Source organism: Centrocercus urophasianus, unplaced genomic scaffold (genome assembly GCF_019232065.1).
Source record: "Centrocercus urophasianus isolate 14NV4802_14NV808 unplaced genomic scaffold, USGS_Curo_1.0 seq_2, whole genome shotgun sequence".
Taxonomy (NCBI): domain Eukaryota; kingdom Metazoa; phylum Chordata; class Aves; order Galliformes; family Phasianidae; genus Centrocercus; species Centrocercus urophasianus.
The window spans coordinates 7,483,030-7,502,864 of record NW_024884755.1 but is presented as its reverse complement, the minus strand read 5'-3'; the positions used below and the strand labels follow the sequence as shown (position 1 = coordinate 7,502,864).

General features: G+C 43.5%; 1 protein-coding gene across 1 annotated transcript in view; it reads left to right on the top strand.

Moving 5' to 3' along the window:
• The first annotated feature begins 564 nt into the window (after positions 1–564).
• LOC122161767 (neural-cadherin-like) overlaps positions 565–19,835 on the top strand; it is a 46,712-nt gene continuing 27,441 nt past the window's right edge. Inside the window, 7 exon segments of the mRNA XM_042821405.1 lie at positions 565–1,011; positions 1,013–1,589; positions 11,747–11,944; positions 12,763–12,988; positions 15,360–15,561; positions 16,644–16,755; positions 17,951–18,200. Coding sequence (XP_042677339.1) covers positions 565–1,011; positions 1,013–1,589; positions 11,747–11,944; positions 12,763–12,988; positions 15,360–15,561; positions 16,644–16,755; positions 17,951–18,200 — 2,012 coding nt within the window.

Sequence of the window (19,835 nt, the reverse complement as noted above, 5' to 3'; positions counted from 1 at the left end):
CTTCACAAAATTAGATGGGAAAAGGTTATCACACTCACAGTTAAGAAAAGAGCTACAAATGTTACAAACAGCGACAACGTACACAGCACGTTCACTCGCATCGGAACAGCCCCGTGCCTTTGTGTCCCGCGGAGCCGGGCGCTCGAGGAGCCCGCGTTGCCCGGTACCCGCTGGGAGCAGCCGGCACCTGAACACAAAGCTTACTGCAACTCAGAAACAACTGCGAAGTTACCGACAGCTCAGCACGACGCGTTTCCTGCAGGCGCGCGGCAAAGCCCGCTCCGTGCGTGCGGTGCGACGGCCGGACGGCACCGCGGGTTGCGCAGGGGCTCGGATCGCGGCGAGGCCGCGCCGCCCGGGTGAAGCTGCAGCACGAACGGGATAAGCGGGACGTGCGGCGGCACCTCAGGGCTCCGCGCCCGCAGCGTCCTCCCCTCGGCGCGGCCCGCGGGGATTGGCCGGGCGCGCCCCTCTCCCTCGGGCGGCCGTTCCCCGCCCCGGCCCCGCCCCGCCCGCCCATTCCCCGCGCCGCTCGGCGCAGCGGCGGACCGGCCCAGAGCCGGCATGGGGCCCCGCGGAGCCGGGCTGGCGGCCGGCTGCCTGCTGCTGTGTTGCGCTCTGGCCGCGTCCCGCGTCGCCCCGCAGAGGAGGAGGCCGTCGTTCGGCGGACAGGTGGCGGAGAACCGGCCGGCGGGCACTCGCGTGCAAGGGCTGAGCATCCCGCTCACCCGGCTGGGGCACGAGCCCTGGTGCGCCGACGTGCGGGGCCGCCGCTGGCGCCTGCAGCTCCTGGGCGAGGGCCACGCTCACTTCCAGGCGGCGCTGCACGCCCGCTCGGGCCGCGTCTGGCTGCGCACTCGCCGCCCGCTGGACCGCGAGGCGCGGCCGCTCTACGCGCTCCGCCTGGGTTTGTGCTGCCGGCTCTGCGCGCCGCCCGGAGCCGCCCCCGCCGAGCTGGCCGCGCTCACCGTCCGCGTGCTGGACGACAACGACAACGCGCCGCGCTTCGTGGGGGGGGCCGCCCGGCGGCGTCGCGCGGCTCCGCGTGGAGGAGACTTTGGCGCTGCGCTCCGCCGTGTGGCACGCGCGCGCCGAGGACGCGGACGCGGGGCCCAACGCGGAGCTGCGTTACTTCGCCCGCCCGAGCAGCGCGCACTTCTTCGTGGTGCCGCGCAGCGGGCGCGTGGTGTTGGTACGCTCCCTGCTGCACCTGCGCGCGCCCATCCCGCTGCGCCTCTACGCCCGGGACCGCGGGCGGCCGCCGCGCCTCAGCGCGCCCCTGGAACTGGAGGTGCTGCCGCAGCCCCGCCGCCTCCCGCCGCCCCGCGCCCTCCGCCGCCGCCGGGCTCCGCCGCCCTCCGCCGTTCCCCTGGCGCTGGCGGTGCCCGAGGACGCCCGGCCTGGCACCTTCCTGGCCGCGCTGCCGCCCGCGCCCTTCGCCGCCGCGTGGTTCGAGCTCGTGTCCCCGCCCGCCGAGCGATCGCCGCTGCGCGTGGAGCGGGACGGCGGCGCCGTGACGGTCGCTGGGCCCCTGGACCGGGAGGCGGCGGCCGCGTGGGACGTCCTCGTCCGCGTCCGGCAGCGCGCAGGTGTGTGCCCGGGGCCGGGCGGGGCGGGTGGGCTCCGCGATGTGCCTTTGGTCTTTTTGCTTTGCCGGTGGTCGGATCGCCTCGATAGGGGCGGTGCGATGCTCCCCGCGGTAAGGGACTCGTGCTGCGGCGGCTAAAGCTCGGAGTCATTAATGAGCGGCACAAAAAACTGTATGGGACCTTAACTCGGCATCCAGAGAACGGCCTATCATTTATCTCTGCCTACTTTACAACTGTTTTGTTGGGTTTTGTTTTGTTTTGTTTTTCCATTGCCTTCTGTGATATTTCTCACCTATCAGAGCACAGTTTAGCTCCACTATATTTGTAAGTTAACGGACGGTGATCATTTGTGTCCATTCACATCTTTTGTTACTTTGTGCAGCCTGTGGCTGTGGCAATGTTGTGTAGATGTGGAGTGCCATGAGAAACTCTCGTATGTCCCTAACGTGGGTGTTCAGGGAAAAGGATTGCACTGGCACGGAGTGGTTGGTCGGTGAGATGTCGTCATGGAAGGGTTTAGTGGGGTTTACATGCTGTGATTTCAGAGAACTTGGATTCTCAGGGGCTTAACAGCTCCGAGCAAGTTCAGGAGCTGGCAGCAGTGCATTCTGCCGTGTCTGCAGGGCTCTGGTTAGTGCTGACAGCCACAGAGATGAGATTCCTCTCCCTGTGGAGCCAACCCTTTCACTGGGTCCTGGGAAGCAGCAGTCAGAACTGGGCCTTGCCTGACTCGTCGGAGTGCTGCTGCAGCAGCTGGATGCCAACCCTGGCTCTGGCTGTGCACGGTGCTCAGCTCTGACTGCCAACCAGGAGCTGATAGATCCCTTTCCAGGGCACAGATGCTTTCTGTGCCCTGCGTGCTCAGCCCCAAGAGAGGCCATGTGATGGGGCTGTTATTGCTCAGAGGCAGTGACAGTATCTATTGGGTCAATCTGAGGGTGCTTCTGGGATTTTCAGCTGCACTGTCACGTAGCTCAAGTTTCAGCTCTTTGTCGATGTTGCAGCTGCCTCTATCAGGATTCAGACGATGTTGCAGCAATGGGAGCCAGCCTTGCCCCCGGTTACTGTGACTCTCACCTTCGTGATGGCTTTCACTCTTATCTAGTCTGAGTGGGAAAGCCTAAGATGGCTTGCAGCTGAGCTTGTCACACTGCCGTGTTGCAGATTGCTTTCTTGAAGCAAGGCCTGATAACCCAGTTAAAAAGCCGTGGCCAGCTTCAAATTATTTTTAGCTTTTCTTTTAATTCTCTGTCATGTAGTTTTAGAAAATAGCTTGGTAGTGTTTTCCACTAGTTTGATGTATTACTGCCAATAGGACCAAGTAGATAATCATCTTTACGTGCAGCTTGATTCGGGCTCTCAGAGACCAGGTAGAGGGCAATTAACAGTGCACAGTGTTACGTTCTTTGGATGCTGGTGGTTGTAGGTTTGTTTCAAGGAGCCTACATTTTAAAATATGACTTTGTTAGTACTGTTGTTTTAATCAGAGGAAGGTTAATAGTGACTTAGTACCTTCAGAACTCTTCAAGTTGCTGAATACTCGCTTTCTAATGTAATAGTTAAAGCACAGAGGCGTTTGAGACAGGCTTGAGAAGCTGTGCCTGATTCCTGAAGGCTGGTTGGCAGAGCTGGGTATTCTGGGAAGGCAGCTGCTGTAGGGCTCTCAGTGGTGGGCAGCCCTGCCTGCAGCCTCTGCCCCGTTCCTTGGGGCTTGTGCTGCAGCTCCAGCCTGGCCCCAGCTCCACCAGGGTGCATAATTCCGTGCTTGGCCATGCGCCTTGCTGACCCTGTATTGCCTTGCTAGCTGGCTCCCTGGCTTGACCTCAGCCATGCCTTGTCACCACAGACCTGTCTGGCAACAGCTGAGCTGCTGGGTGACCCAGAGTACATCATAGGCCCTGCTTTGCTCTTCCTGCTCGCTGACATTGAGGTCCCTGCCTGCCTTGCAGTCACTCTGGACTCCACATTCGTCTTTGACAGGCAGAGCAGCCCCTTGCATGCACATGTGCATTTCTATTCAATACTTTAGCTACCCTTAATACCGTGGGAACTTAAATTGCTTTTCTAGACAGTGGACAAAGATGTAATCTTAATAGGGCTGAAGTAACTAATTTGGAATTATTTAGATAGGCTCCAAGAGTATTTACATTTTCCAAAAGTTACAAATATGTTGTTAAAACTGAAATCAATGGGAAACACTAGGAGAGACTTGTACATTAGTTTGTACACCAGATTCTAGACTGAACTCCTAAATTTCAGGGCTTGACTTCCTGTAGACATTTTCTGTCTCCTGGTCCTTGACAAGCACGTTCCTCTGGTTGACCCCTATGGCCATCCAACCTGGAGCTCTATTCTTCACTGATCCGTTTCTGGAAGAAGTGTTGGTTATGCTTATGTTTTCAGTAGCATTTTGTTTCTTATTTCATTTATTAGGGCACAGATAATTTATATAGACCTCCCAGGAGCATAATACTGTTTTAAGTTTTTGTCCAGTGAACAGAAAGTAAAGTGTCTTAGATTCTTACAATCATAGAGCTAACATTTAATTTGAGAAGGAGCCAATATTATTCTGTTAATGCTTAGGGGAGGTGCATGAAAGATCCCATCTCACTAATCCTCGCCATCACAAGCTCCTTTGACCTTACTTTATCCATGGGCATTAGCTGGGTAATCCCGTCTTTCATTTTTTCTTATCAGAAGATTTACTGGGGGTGATGTTGGGCCTGCCTTCCAAATAGTTAACAGCAGTCAGTTGTGTTTGTCCTGTTCAAATCAACACAAATTGTCCTGTCTAAATCAATGTATAGAGTGGAAATACAAACATCAGTGATGCCTGTATTTTAAGCCTGGGAGGTTTTTGTCCTTGGCTCATCTGCTCTAATTTTATCTGAGACCTCAGTTCCCTCTGAGCTGTACTGCTTCTCTGTGGACCATCGCTGGTTGGTATTTGGTCTTCTGTGATTCTTATTGCCTCTTTTATGGATTACAGTCACTTCAACAGTTGTGCATCACTCTGAGCTTCAGTTGAAGCCATGTATTTTCAGGCAGATGTGGTTCTTTAAACTGCAGTAGATTTCACATTATGAAATTGAAAGAAGGTGGACATTCTGTGTGTGTTTGGGGCAGCTGTGGGCATTGACAATTTGGGGATCTTACTTGTGTTAGAAAGGGGTATCTCATGGAGCTTTGAAGCACCATCTTGGTATTTATTCAGTCCAAAAAACATTACGTAGAGTCTATGCCAAGCAGTTGGATTAAAAATATCTTTGTAAGTCTTCTGGGACTTGTGCACCAAAGCTGTTAGATCTCTGTCTGTTATCTCAAACATTTAGTTTCTACCAGAATAATAGGCTTTTTTCTTTTCTTTTCTTTTCTTTTCTTTTCTTTTCTTTTCTTTTTTTTTTTTTTTTTTTTTTTTTTTTTTTTTTTTTTTTTTTTTTTTAAGATCTAGCTGAATTCCAGTATATAACTGTTAATCTGATGGAAGCAGTAAATTACAGAATTATAGAACATATGGGTAGGATCTTTCTTAAAGCTGATTTATAGCATAACAAGTTGGATATTGATCCTGTGTCTGACATGGCAATTATGTTAAACTTTCTTTGATTCTCAAACAGTTATATTTTAGGATTTTTTTGTTTTCTTTTTTCTCCTTCCAACTGTCTTGCTGTAAAACAAATTCATCATTTAGAAGGCTGTTTCCTTTTGGTTCACCTAACAATGAACAGCATTCAGACATTCCTTATTCTGATAAGGTGTCGTAATTCCTTAAATAAGGAAGTCTGTTTGTTTCAGAAGTTTAATCTTATTTATCTAAAGAAATTCTTTAAATGGGGATTTCCCTCCCCCTCCCAAAATCCTAAGCAAAGTTTCAGGAGATCTTCTTGTTTCACACTTTCTGTGGCTGCTTCCTGTGTATCCAAGTTCTCTCAGCACAAAGCTTTTTGTAGTCACCATTTAAGACCTGTTATTTGTTATCTAAGGATGTTTGCTGCATTATTTATATACAGTCACTTATTTCACTGCAGGGCACGCTTGGATTTTTGTCTGTTGCTGTTGGTAGATGCATGCTGCACTGGGAATCCCTGGTGACGTGGTTATCTCTTTACTCTTTTAATTGGTAATTAATAGATCCACCCTGCCACAATCATGTAGCTCTTTACTTTTGTTTTTTGGTTCATTTGGTTCTATGGTTAATGTGTAGAAGTTGGAAAAACTTTAAAAGCAAAGGGAAAAATATTACTTGAGTAGTTAGTTTGCTGACCCATGTAGATGAGAATGTCATAGTGATATTGACTTAAAGGCTTGCAAGACTTTTAACTCCCTTATAAAATTTTTAAAGTAAACTGAAATGACCCAAAAATGCCAGAGCAACCTGGCTTCTCACCCGGTGTTCTTTAATCATGATAATATATTACATTTCCCCTTGGTAAATTCAAGGTATGTGACGTATTTGTCTGCAATTGTGGAGACATGTTCACTCGAGTAAATATTCTATATTGACAGATTTAGAAATCAGAATGTCTGCCGTTGTCAGTTTTATCAATTACACCGTGGCAGGGAAACCCACATTTTTAATGAGTACGATAATTTTATTTTCAAATCTCGTCTTCCAGATGCATCCATTGGATTCTTGAGAGAAAAGACAGTCAGAATCCTAATGAAATCAGAAGTCTGAAAGTATGCCACATTTCACAGATTGACAGCATCTTTTGTAATTTGACATGGTGAAGGGAGATGGGTTTGGAGGCAAATCCAACCTATGCTGTTTGGAATTGCAATCAACCTATTTCAACACACGATTTTGAGGCTTGGTTCAGACAGTGCTGCACATCAGAAGTTGTCTTTAGCTGTGGTTAAGCACTAATGCTTTCCTGTCCTTCCCGCCCCTCTCACAATTTAGGTTGGTGGAAGAATGTGTATTCCTTTTCTTTGAAGGTTAAAAGATGGGTTGTCACATACCAGTATATTTCCTGTGAGCAGAAACTTCTGTGAGCTATCATGTTCTGTTACCCAATGCAGTCTGAGTTCAGTGTGTGTAAGCTGCAGTATGAAATACTTTCTGTGCCATCCTTTTTCAGTCACAGACACATGTGATAAATAAGCAATTTTAGATGGGTGTAATGAGGGTTCAGCAGCGGATTAGTAAGATTGATTTGGGGATAGGGAATGAATTTCAGCTCTGTGGTGTTTGTCAGTAATGTTGAGATAAAAATGAAGTCATTCCAACAGGAGGGAATGTCAGAATGAGCTGCCCTAAGAAGGATTTTTGGTGAGAGATGAATTGACTCTAATAGGGAGTTAAGCAGCTAAAGCAGGAAAAGCCTCTGGTCTGGAGTTTATAATGTTAGTTTTGTTTTTCTCTGTGAACTTTAAAGAGGGGAGGGAAGAAGGCTGAATTTTGATGTTGCAAAGGACTGGTAAGTGGTGTTTGCAAATGTGTGTAAAGAACAGTCTGCTCATGTAACCCGTTTTCATTGTACTGAGGAGAAAAGAACGGGGGAAAACACTTACTGGTCAAATGAAGTGGGTTTGATCCATTTGAATATGCAGCATTGTTTTCTGTACAGCTTTTAAAAATGCTAGTTTTTAATGTGAGGTGTTCCACTGTGACTGTTACTGTCATCCTATGCAACAAGAACTGCCTTGAATTTTGTCTTGTGGCTGTGTTTGTGAGAGAGCAATTATTTACATTTTTCTGTTATCTGAAGTTAGGGAGGGATATATGTCAAGTGCAAAATCTGCATGTGTGTCTACAAGGTAACTAGCAGTACTATTCTTTTAGGAGGAGTTTTTTTGAAGAACAAAATTGTGTAAGGTATCTACAGTGTGCCTGGCTTGAAAATCAAGTATCTGGTGTTTAATATTGAGAGATTCCTATTGGTAGTGTTACAGCACTGTTTGGCAGTTCTTTTCAAGGCGATTAGGCCTATGACAGTTCCTCATGTAGGATCTCTGTTCAAGGCCACTGAGTGCAGTTGCAGGCAGTGCCACCGTGCTGTCACCACTCCATGTTCTGAATTGATAATTTATGTAGAACCCGTTTGTGTGTCTGTAGGACTTAACCCAAATACGCAGAGGATTATCAGTTTTAAGCTGTTTCTGCTAAGATTTTGAGTGGAATATAATGTATTATTTCTTCCACGATGTAGTACTTATATACTACTAATAAACAACTATTAATCATAATGTACTACTGCAGATGTAACAATCTAGTGCTGGTATTGACACACTAGTGTAGTTAATAGAGCTGCTGGCTACGTGCTGGGGATGGTGGTGTCTGTTTTGGAGGGTAGCAGCGAGACATCTTAAACTGTCAGAGAGCTGTTGTTCTAGAATTCCCTTCCTTCCGCTATTGTTGAATCAGAAATCATTTCCATAAATGACAGTGTTTAATTCTCTCGTGGGGAAAAAATGAATTTCACATAACTCATTAAAGATTAGTTGGAGATCTGGTTTTAGCTGCACTCTGCAGGAAAAACAGCTGTTCAGTAGGAAAGCAACCATGTTGGTTGCAAAAGATGCCAGTTGTGAGAGACCACATTTTGTAGGATATATCTCTTGACAATTAAAACAAATGAGAAGCTTTTTAACTATTTGCGTCAGTTGTTGGAATGAGGAATTATATTTTACACAAATCACATTCATGTTCTTATACTTGGAAATCGTTAATGTCTGCTATAAACACATACGTTCCACATTATTGTCCATGCCAGTCTCTTCATCACATCCTTTGTCCTCTGGCAAGCCCTTGTCTGGTCGTGCTTCATTGGACGCCCTGATGTTGTTTCTACAAGTTGTCAGGTCACATTTGTAGGTCTCAGTGCAGACAAGTGTAGTCCTGTGCAGTTCTGTTATAGTTCTTGCTTTGATATATGGTATGCAGTCAAGGGGAAACTTACAGAAATTTTCCTCCAGATTGCCTTTATCTGAAAGGGAAATAATCTCTAATTTTGATCATTTATTTAGTACTTCTGCTTGAGAATCAGATTGCCTGTGATTGATGGAAGTAGATAACGTACTGGTAAGACCTGCAAGGCCACGTGCAGTGGATACACAGACAGGTCAAGAGAGACACACCTGTCTCTTTGATTATATGCAGCACAGTTCGTGCTGACTATCCTAATGAAATTGTGAAGTATTCACGTGTTTCAGAGGTACCCAACATATTGCTGAAAGCTTTGGTCTTGCCCAGATGACAAATGACATTAAGGTCTATTGACTATTAAAAGCAGGTACTTGGGGAAACATTTGCAAGTCCTTTTAGTTTTTGATTACTAAAGCTTATTGAGTCATTTGAGGCTGAATCTCACTCTTGATGCTGTTGTCCATAGTTTCCTTACAAGAGGTGTATCTCATCTATAATTGTGTTTTAAGAGCTGACATATTAATGTTCAGTGAACTCACAGTAAGTGACAAGAGGAGTTTGTATCCAGGTGTACTTCCTCAGCTGGAACCAGCTGCTCTTCAATCACGATGTTACATTTTGGTGAATGAATGTGTGCAGGTTCAGAAGATAAGCAGAATTTGAACGTGAGTTTGCGGGCTGATTAGGATGTTGATTTCCAGATTCCAGGAAGATAAAATCACAGAATCACAGAATCACAGAATCACCCGGGTTGGAAGGGACCTCAAGGATCATGTAGTTCCAACCCCCCTGCCTAGCAGGGCCACCAAACACACACATTCAGATCAGGTTGCCCAGGACCCCGTCCAACCTGGCCTTAAACACATCCAAGGACGGGGCATCCACAACCTCCCTGGGCAGCCCGTTCCAGGGCCTAACCACTCTCCTTGTATAGAACTTCCCCCTAACATCCAACCTAAATCTTCCCTCCTTCAACTTGGATCCATTTCCCCTAGTCCTGCTGTTGTCAGCCCTTTTGAAGAGTTTACTCCCCTCCTGGGTGTAGGTTCCCTTCAGGTATTGATAGGCTGCAATGAGGTCACCCCGCAGCCTTCTCTTCTCCAGGCTGAACAAGCCCAACTCCCTCAGCCTGTCCTCATAGGGGAGGTGCTCCAGCCCCCTGATCATCTTAGTCGCCCTCCTCTGGACCCTTTCCAAAATCTCAGTGTCTTTCTTGTACTGAGGGCTCCACACCTGGACACAGTACTCCAGATGGGGCCTCACAAGAGCCGAGTAGAGAGGGACAATCACCTCCCTGTCCCTGCTGACCACCCCTCTCCTGATGGAGCCCAGGATCCCATTTGCCTTTCGAGCTGCCAGAGCGCACTGCTGGCTCATGTTCAGTCTCTCGTCCATCAGGAACCCCAGGTCCTTCTCTGCCGAGCTGCTCTCAAGGACCACTCCTCCCAGCCTGTACGGGTGCCTGGGGTTCTTCCGGCCCAAATGCAAAACCTTGCACTTTGCCGTGTTGAACCTCATTAGGTTCACCCGAGCCCAGCCCTCCAGCCTGTCGAGGTCCCTCTGAATGGCCTCCCTTCCTTCCACTGTATCGACTGCACCACTCAGCTTGGTGTCGTCAGCAAACTTGCTGAGGGTGCACTCAATTCCCTCATCGATGTCATTAATAAAGATGTTAAAGAGCACCGGTCCCAAGACAGACCCTTGGGGGACACCACTTGTTACCGGCCTCCACCTGGACATAGAGCCGTTGACCACCACCCTCTGTCTGCGGCCTTTCAACCAATTGCTTATCCATCGGGTCGTCCACCCATCAAATCCACTTCCCTCCAATTTGGAGATGAGGATGTGGTGGGGGACCATGTCAAAGGCCTTGATAAAATCGGCTACCTTTCTACTCCTGACAGTGTTACTGAGATGGCACTCAAACCCCTGGTAGATCTTTCTGTTACAGAGGAAGATTTTTGAAGGTTCTTAACTCTGATTTAGTGCTTGCTATTGAAGCCTGCAGTATCCCCAGGCAAACCAAGGTAATAGTGGGTATTTATAAACTCATGACAACTTCTGTAAGGTCTGTTCCTTTGTGAAAAGTTGGACAATTTTGACACTAGCTTTTCCCCTTTGCATTTAGGTGGTTTGGGTTTTTTTTGTTTGTTTGTTTTGTTTTGTTTTTAAACTAAGATCATCCAAGAATTCGGGCAGACATTGATCTTCTGATTTGGCACTTTTCATTTGGAGCTCTTCTCATTCTGGGTCATGCTGGCTTTAGACACAAACCAGCGCTGAGCACATTCCCTCCCCTCCATTTTCTTCTGGTTTCCTGGGCTTATTGTCCTGGGACTTCATGTACTGTGTCTCTGGTTTCATTTCCTAGGTTAGAATAGGGAAAGAATAACCATGCTGCTGTATTGTACATCCAGGTTCTGGAATGCTCTTTTGAGGTTCCTTCTGGCTTCTTTTTTAATGTGTGTTTTAACAGAACCTGCAAGCAGAGAAGAAGGTATGTTTATAATGAGGTAATTTCTGTTTGTTGGAAACTCGGGCTTCACGTGCAGTGTTGTTCCAGACTGATATTTTTCTTCTTTGTCACTTTTTCAATGATGCTTCCCTACTGTTTATTGCACAATCAGGAGCAATTCTGTGCTCACTGATTGGTGTAATAGCAAAAACAAAAAAATGAATTTTTCTCTCAACTTTAAATTTTTAATTAGCTTTTTAAATTTTTTTTTAATTAACTTTTAATTTAAAATTTTGTTGATTTCTGGAGATTGGAATTGTTGCATTCTCTGTTGGCAGTATAATCATATTTTTACTTTAATCTTAAATAGAAGTGAAAATGGTATTACAACTTCAGTGATCTTTTTATCCAGGAAATTCATTACTTAAGGTAATTTAGTTAGAATCTTTCTGACAACAAATAGTTAATTATTTTCAAAATTCAGAATTGCTGTAATCATTGAATATACAAAACATACCTTTATTTTTTTTTCTAGTAGCACACTTTCAGAAAACACACATTCAAACTTGTAAAATTTAACGTTGTGTGATCTTTCCTAAGAAGAAATACTGTTAGGAAGTAATACAAGTCACTCTGATCTTGCAGTTTGGCAGTAGTTGTGCTTATTTTTTTTCCCATTATGTCTGTATGTGGGTGACTGTAGGAGAAGAGCCAAAAGGTTTTTCTGGATCGCATGCCAACAATATTGCAGACATTATATCCTCAGGATACGTGTTTGTTACTCTGCATGCTGCTGTGTAGCTAAATATTTCTTCATTTCTGTTTGACTGCTAGGGAAAGATTGGTATTTGTTGCACTTAACACTTACTGTGATGGACGTGAATGACAACGTACCTGAATGGGCCATGGAACCCTTCCCATTCTTGGCTGTGGTTTCTCCCCAAGCTACAGAGGGAACTGAAGTATATAAGCTGCTGGCTGTGGATGCGGATGAAGGGGTCAATGGAACTGTAGAATATTTTCTCCTGGAAGGTAAATTTAAACCTCGCTTCTGCGTTTGTATTAAGCTTCAGTATTGTGACATTTTTGTCTTCTTACTTTTAGTGGAAAACCTTCCTTTCCTACTTAAAAAAAACTTTACAAGCCTTTGGTGTTGAGGGTGAGAAAGATAAACTTGTAGAGAGTGTGTGGACAGACTGGTCAGTTTGGAAGCATGTTCTCTTTGCAAAGTTGGGTTCCTGACCAGATTGTTGCCTGTGAGGGCAGTGGACACGGGAGTAGCACTGCAGTACCACAGGGCTTGGGCACAGGAGCAGCAGTGGTAGCCATAGTCAGCACCTTTCTGGTTTGGTTGGAAGAAGCTGACATTCCTTTTTCCTTGTGGAAGTTGTGCTTCTGGTCAGTTTCAAAGAAATTCTTAAGGATCTGGGCACCTTAGCTTTGCAAAGCTGCTACAAATTCACTCATAATTTTCTTAGCTGGGGCACTTAAAAGAAACTTCAGTTCAGAGTTGTGTAAGCAGAAAGGCAGTGGGAATACCACTCCAGAGGCAATCTGTTCCTCTTGACCAGAGCATGCCCTGGCAGGGTATTTTCTTCAAAGGGATATTTCAGCATCAAATAACAGCAAAATATTGGAGGGTAAAGAAGGCTGACGTCTAACAAAGTAAAATACAGTTTAGAAATGTAATCATCCCTGTAATTAGTGAGTTCAAAACAAACTTTTTGTATTTTTTCCATGAATATTAATTCTAAGACAAAACCAACTCAGGAATTGATTCCCTGTTCTCAGTATTAATCAAATAAAAATGTTTGTTCTTGCTGACAGCAGTTTGTGACTCTTCTTCCTAGGTGGAGAAGGCAGATTTCAGGTTGAGAGGGACACTGGCTGGATCAAAACAACAGGCTTGCCATTAGTGAGGAATAAGGAGTATTTGCTGACTGTGCTGGCAGCAGATAAACTTGGAAGCAAAGGGTCTCCAGCCTCTGTTTCTGTAATTGCTGGCTTTCGACCACCACAGTTCACCAACACATCATATTTGGTTTATGTTCCTGAAAGTATGGCAGAAAAAAAATCGTAAGTAACAGGAAAAAGTAGTGTGGTGATATTACGTTCTTAGTTCAACATCTGCTTGATCTCCCCAAAGCCTCACTATTGTCTGTGAATCCTAGATACTGTGAATATTAATTTAGATATTTTAATTGAAGTGATTGCATTCATTTGATGCATTTTAGTCACCGTTTTACACTGAACAGTGGTGATGAATAAGCGTGATTTCTTGATTTTAAACAATGAGGAAAGTATAAGCAGAATTGTCTCTTAGTTTTCAAACAAAATGCAGAATTCAAATTAAAAGCATTACATCGCAAAGGAAGCTGTCTTGGCATGATAGTGTGTGTCAGTTCTATGTGTCAGCATTGGGAACAGTAGATTCTCCACCAAATGAAAGTTGGAAAAAACAAGGGGCTGTCTGTGCTGTCTTCATCAATCATGGTGACAAACTGAATGAAAATGAAGATGCTGCAAAACTTGTCATTTTACTTCTCTATCCGCTGGCTAACTATGTGCATCCAAATAGCACAGAAAGTGTTAGTAATGGAGGCCCACCTGAATGCTTAGTTCCATCTTTCACAGATTCTTTTGGTATCAGGGCAAACATTTTCCTTCTGCAGTTGAATTGAGAATACTTTTTTTTGCCAGTAAACATCTCCCTTGTGTGGCCTTTCAAATTAGTCAGCTCTGTTACTATCTGTAGTATTGTATTGTACTGTTCAGTCTACAACAGTTACACAGTGTCTGAGGTTTGTCAAGATTAAAAAAAAAAATCATCAGTTGTTAATAGCAAATAATAATGATTTTCTTTAAAACTGCAGTAAATTTATTTAGCACATGCATAAAAGAAATTAAAGAGGTGTGCAATGCCAGAATATCTAACAGGTATCTGCTGCTCAACGAGGATGAAAAATAATAGAATTCTTTGTAACTCTTTTTTGTCACTGTTTAAAAATAGGCTTGCACACCTGTTATAATGATAGGAGATTAATTGCTTTGTCAATTTGCATAATATCCAAAAGGAATTCAGTATTTGGTTGGTTATGGTTATTACTATGCCATAAGAGGTTTTAATGTGAATGGTGTGCCCAGTGAAAGTGCTTTTCTGTTGTGTGCTAACCAGAAGCAGTCCTGAAAGTCACTGTGGAATCTTGAAGTTTTTGTATCTAAATTAGACCAACTGCAGGAAAACAGAGCTGCTGTCATGTGCTGTGTTTTGTAGGGCTGGGTTTCACAAGTGTAGGTTGATTTAAGAATGCTGCTGACAAGAAGCATTACCAAACCTTTCCTTTGGTCCAACATTAGCTCTAATATGTTAGCTGAGCTGGCAGGCTGATCCAAGGAAAGACAGAATGAAAAAGCAAAGAGTTTTCGGCTGGGTTGTTAGATGTGCTCACAGCTGAGCCTTGTGATTGTGCTGACAGGAGGAGAGGAGAGGTGGCATGAACATGCAGCTGGGGTGGAGAGAGGGAAGGAGAGCAAAGTAATTCCTATTGGCAGGAATATGGTCCTGTGTTGGCTTAAGCTGGCTGTGAGACAACAGAAAGAAGAATAAAGCAAGAAAGTGGCCTACAGCAACCTTTTGCAGCGTTTCAGAGTTGCACCTGAGGGAATTTACAAGGCAGCAGCATGAAAAAAGGAAAGGACAGAAGTGTTCAGACAAATTGAGCTTTGTCTTTCTGAATGAAGTTGTCAGTGGGTCTCAGGTGTTGCAGGGCTCTTCTGGGAGATGGAATCCTTTCTCCTAAGAGTTTTCACAATAAGGCAATGAACATTTGATGATTTAGTGTTCTGCTTTAAACCCTGTAACAATTACTATTTTATAATGTATTTCTTTTACTTCATGCTGCAACTACATTTCCCACTTGAAGACTTCAAGCACATCTATGGGAAAAAGTGTCAGATAAGCTAAAACCTTGTGGTTCTGTATGCACTGCTACAGGCACATGGCCAGTGGCTGCCTTTTCCCTGTGGCAGGTGTCTAAAACATTAGAGCAGTATGACTGCAGCAGCAAATTTACCATGCTATCATTATTAAAAGGAATATTTTGCATTTTATGTTTAGGTTTTCCTGCCTTAGAATCATCACCACCTGATAAGAAAGGTAGAGTAGGAAAATTCAGTTGCTGCAAAAATGAAGTCCTCTGTTTCTTTGTTTTTAATCCTTACTGTGCTCAGCTTGCAAGAGTCTTATCTTTTTCTGTTTAATCTCAAGATAATAGAAATCCTGGGTTACAAAATGTTTGAATTTGGAGTTCAGGTACAGCTGTCAGCACGTATTGCTCTAATCAGATCTACGGGATTGCAGCTGGTTTTGATGTGTAGTATTTTTGCCGTATTTTTCACTGTTGAATTATTACATGCTTAAAAGACTTTTTTTTTTTTTTAATTGCAGCTTTCTTAGAGTCACTGCTGTATCATATCAAAACAAATCCCTGAGCTACACTTTGCCAACCAATCCAAGTGGTCTGTTCAGCATTGATCAGGCAACAGGGGATATCAGCTTAACGCGGAGCGTGGATTATGAGAGTGACCAGCGCCAGTACCTTCTTTTGGTCAGAGCAGAGGAAAATGAACAATTCAGTGGTGCAGCTGAGGTAGGCGTTTGTTTCCGGTGTTCTATGTGTCTGTATGTTTTTGTGTTCTTGAGTCCTTCCCAGTCTCTGTACAGATTCCGTATCGATGTTTAAAGTCGTTTTTATCTCTAGGTAGGTGAGGAGGACTGGTTTAACTCCTGATAGACATCCGAAGAAAGCTGTTTTTTAGGGACCAGTCATGCCATTCCATCGTAGGTCATAGGCTTTACCCAAAAAGGTGTGGTGGTAGATGCAGCCAAGGAAAATGTGAGGCTTTGTTTTACTCCTAAATTGATGCATATTTGAAAATGTTCCAATTTATGACAAAACAAAATGGGAATGTTTTGAGAACACTAAGTGAAATAGTAAAGAGAGGAGGTAGTAAAAACTCATAGCAAAAGCTGACAGTTCATGCTCTATCAGAAAGCTGTTTGACAGCAAATATATTTCTAAATACAGTTATCACTGTTGTTTGAATTCAGGATTCTCTGAGTTTGGAAATCCGTGTAATATCACATTTCTTCCTGCTGCAGCACATAAAGTGTTCACCACCAAAGGAGCAGGAGATAGAATTATTAGGAACAAGTTTGAGGACACAGAGTATTTTAGTGTGACAAACAGTGGCTGTGGCACACCAGAGACCAATAGTTTCCATTGACACTACAAGATGAAGAGTGATAGAATATGACTTGAAAGAAGATTCTATTATGATTTTACAAATATAGTTAGCCTAAAGTCAGTTTTACGTGCACCTGTAGAATTTTTGATGTTACGAATAATAGAAATATTAGGAGGTAATGCAAAAGGATGCTTTGGAAGCAGACAGTCTATTTCCATTTGAGTTAATGGTAGGAAATAATCAATGGAGATGAAAATATGAATGGAAATGTTGCTGTGGGGGCTAGGACTTGATAATTCCAAATGTAGAATTTAATATCTAAGCAGTTCTCAGCAGGAAAAGAGCAATATGAAAAAAATGAGTTTTCCTATGTGCTACAGCTTCCAGAGATCTCAGCAAATTCTTCCATCCGGTATTTCTAGAGCAATGGAGTTGTTACCTTGTTTCACTTGGATGCCATTTAACGCTCTCTCTTTCCACTGAGGTTTTGGTTGTAATCACTGATGTGAACGATTGTGCTCCAGAATTCCATCAGTCCATTTACAGCAAAGTCAGCATTCCTGAAACAGTTACTATGACTACTGCACTTCTACAAGGTTAGTACTTTCTAAACCATTTGTTACATTCAGTATCAATGTTTTTCTCCCCTCCACGAGTTAGATTTCACTTTAGAAAGCCTTGGGATGGGGCAAGTCACAGCGCTTTGGCATCTTCTAGAATTGCTCATAATTATTTATTACTGCCACAGCTCAAACAATTTTGGAGGACAAGACACGAAGGAAACAGGTTGTCTTCATGGGATTTTGGTGTAACAAGACTTCAGCTGTGGTCCTTATGATAGCAGCAGGCTTATTGTGGCGATCTTACAACATTTTTCTTTTGAAAAGAGAATAATTTGGCATCAGTAATTATACACAAAGCAGCTCACCTTCTTTGCCCATCTAGAAGTTATGCATGGGCTTGCATTAGGGAGCATAGGATGCTTGGGAGAAACATTTTTCTTGTCCCCAACATAATCTACAAATTAAGCTTTAAATGATGATATTCTGGATATTATGTAGAGTGCAAAAATCTTATACTGAGAATATTAATACAGAAATAAGCAGACCCTGACAATAAAGCAAACTGATGTCAGTTAACCAGAGTAGAAGTGCCTTATATTAGTCTTTCACCCACAGACAAAGTTTTTATAAATCTTGATGGTGAAAAGGAAATTAAACCACAGAAAAATTACTGTTTCCTAGTAAATAGGATTTTATAATCTCCTATTGTTTTACATAGTGATTTCGCCTGTGATGGTAGCCTGTCAATTACTCTTCTGCTGACAGAGTTTCTAGATTTTTCTAGGTTTTGAGTGGGATCTGATGAGCTCAATATTTTCATTTGTATCTGCTAAGTACTATATGTAAATGTTTTATCTTTAATCACACAGAGTCTAATCTGTCCAGGTGATCTCAGGTCAACAGTATATATCAGATGGACGTGAGTATATAGGCTCTGTGTAGGAATATGTTCTTGGTCATACTGGACTCTTTACACCCCTCAAAAGCAAGATGTAGTGGCTTAATTCAGTCAGGGTCCTTAACATGTGTTTTTTCCATCCCCCTATAACTTTGAGAGATTGGTTGAGTAAAAGCATAGAGTATAGCACAGTTTTTATAAATTATTTCAAGCATTACATGCCAAGGCAATGCTATTACAGTTTTATATTATGCACTAATTCTCTTGTTAAAGTATTTCACATTCCAGTTCATGGACTGTGATCTACCTAGTGTCCTTCTCTTCTAACAGTGACAGCCACTGACTGTGATTCAAAAGAAAATGCTGAAATATTGTATTATGCTTTGAGTCCAGACTTCAGTATTACTTCTCATGGTACTATATTCCCAGCAAGAGAATTGGACTATGAACGACCTAACCATCTTTATGAGTTCATAATTATGGCTGTGGATAAAGGGGAAGATCCAAAGACTGGGACAGCAACTGTTAGGATCCATGTTTCAAACGTAAATGATGAAGCTCCTGAGTTTTCCCAGGCAATGTAAATATATATTCCTAAATCTCTTGTTTGTTACTGTTTGTTGTTGTTGTTGTTGTTTTAGTCAGAAGACTGATTATTGTAGGATGGTAACTGGCTTAGGTTCAGTCGAGTTTCAGAGTTAGACTGACAGCAGAGACCCTCTTACAGTTGAAGAAAAAAGACTTGTGCATATATTTAGATAGGGATGGTATCTAGACAGTCTCTTTTGACAGAGCTTGCCTTTCTTCTAAGTAGTTTTAGATCAGTTCAAAATGAAATGACAGTAATATCCTACCAATTAATCGTTTTCTATTCATCTACTTCGCAAAGTTTAAGACCCGCCTGGATGTCTGCCTGGGTGACCTGCTGTGCAGAACCTGTGTAGCATGGTCTCTTGAGGTCCCTCCCAACCCCTATGATTCTGTGATTTGGCTGATCTCCTTGTCGGTTTCTAAATAAGCAAGCAGCAATTGCTTCCAGCCTGCTGCATTTTAAGTAGCTTTTTCCTGCATACACAATGGGTAGCTTTTGTCAACTATATGGATTGTGGCAACTTGGGAACTAGCTGAATGTAACTGAAGTTTTCTGTAAGAGAAATTAATCACCCACAAATTGCCTCATGTTGAGAGACCAATCTGCAAGGCTAATACAAACCAAGACGATGATGTTGTCCTTTCTGCCCTTTGTTTAAATAGATTTACAATCCAGGGCAAATTTATGATTTTTTTCCGTGAACCTTTTTTCATCAGTTCTCCTTAAAGCACCTACTCTCATTTTGCCAGTTTCTACTTTCTGCTTGTTAAGAGACCTTTTCTGCTGACTTGAACTCCTCTGTCCCTGCATTTCATTTTCACAATTATCAGAATTGCTGTCATTTGCATTCTGGATAAGGAGCTAAGGTAGTACTAGGGTTGTGATTGAGCTAAACCAGAATAATTTACTTCTTTTACTTCATCACACATTAAACTGGGGGAGGAATAAAAAGCTGTCACTGAAAATGTTGTGGTGAAATCCCTTATTGGGACAGCAAATACAAGTGAGAGGTTTTTTGTGCATCTGTCTCCTTTTCCTTTGAGTTTTATGCTGTTCTCTGCATAATTATATGTAAGTGTCAGAGTAACTTATTTTATGTAACAGCCGAGGACTCGAGGGTTGTATTTGCTATGAAATGTGGGGAGTGAGCCCATAAGCAGACGTGATTTTTCTGAGTGCAGTCATGCCCATGTATTTTATCTGCTATTGGACAGAGCCAGCTGTAACTCACTGTTGTGGCTGAGCTTTGGGATATCCACCATAGGCTGGTCTGTTGTATGCTTAGCCTAGCCTACACCCAATCCAGTCAGAGAAAATAAGAAGTATTTGGGATTTTGCTAAAGCAGAAGGCTTTTCTACAACTGAGAGCATTAAGCTTAGGCTGATAATGCCTCTTAAGAGCTTACAGTGTCCATGGTGTGCCTGGTCCTGAGGAGAGATTTTTGTAAAACTGACCTTATGCACATACTCCCAGATCTGATCTTTGTCCTGCTGCTGCAAAGGTTGCACTGAAGCTACTTTGACAACGTGTCTCAAAAACAGAATATGCTATACGTATGCTATATAGACAGTGTTTTTAAATTTAGTAAATATTTGCTTTGATTCTGTTAATTATATAACTTA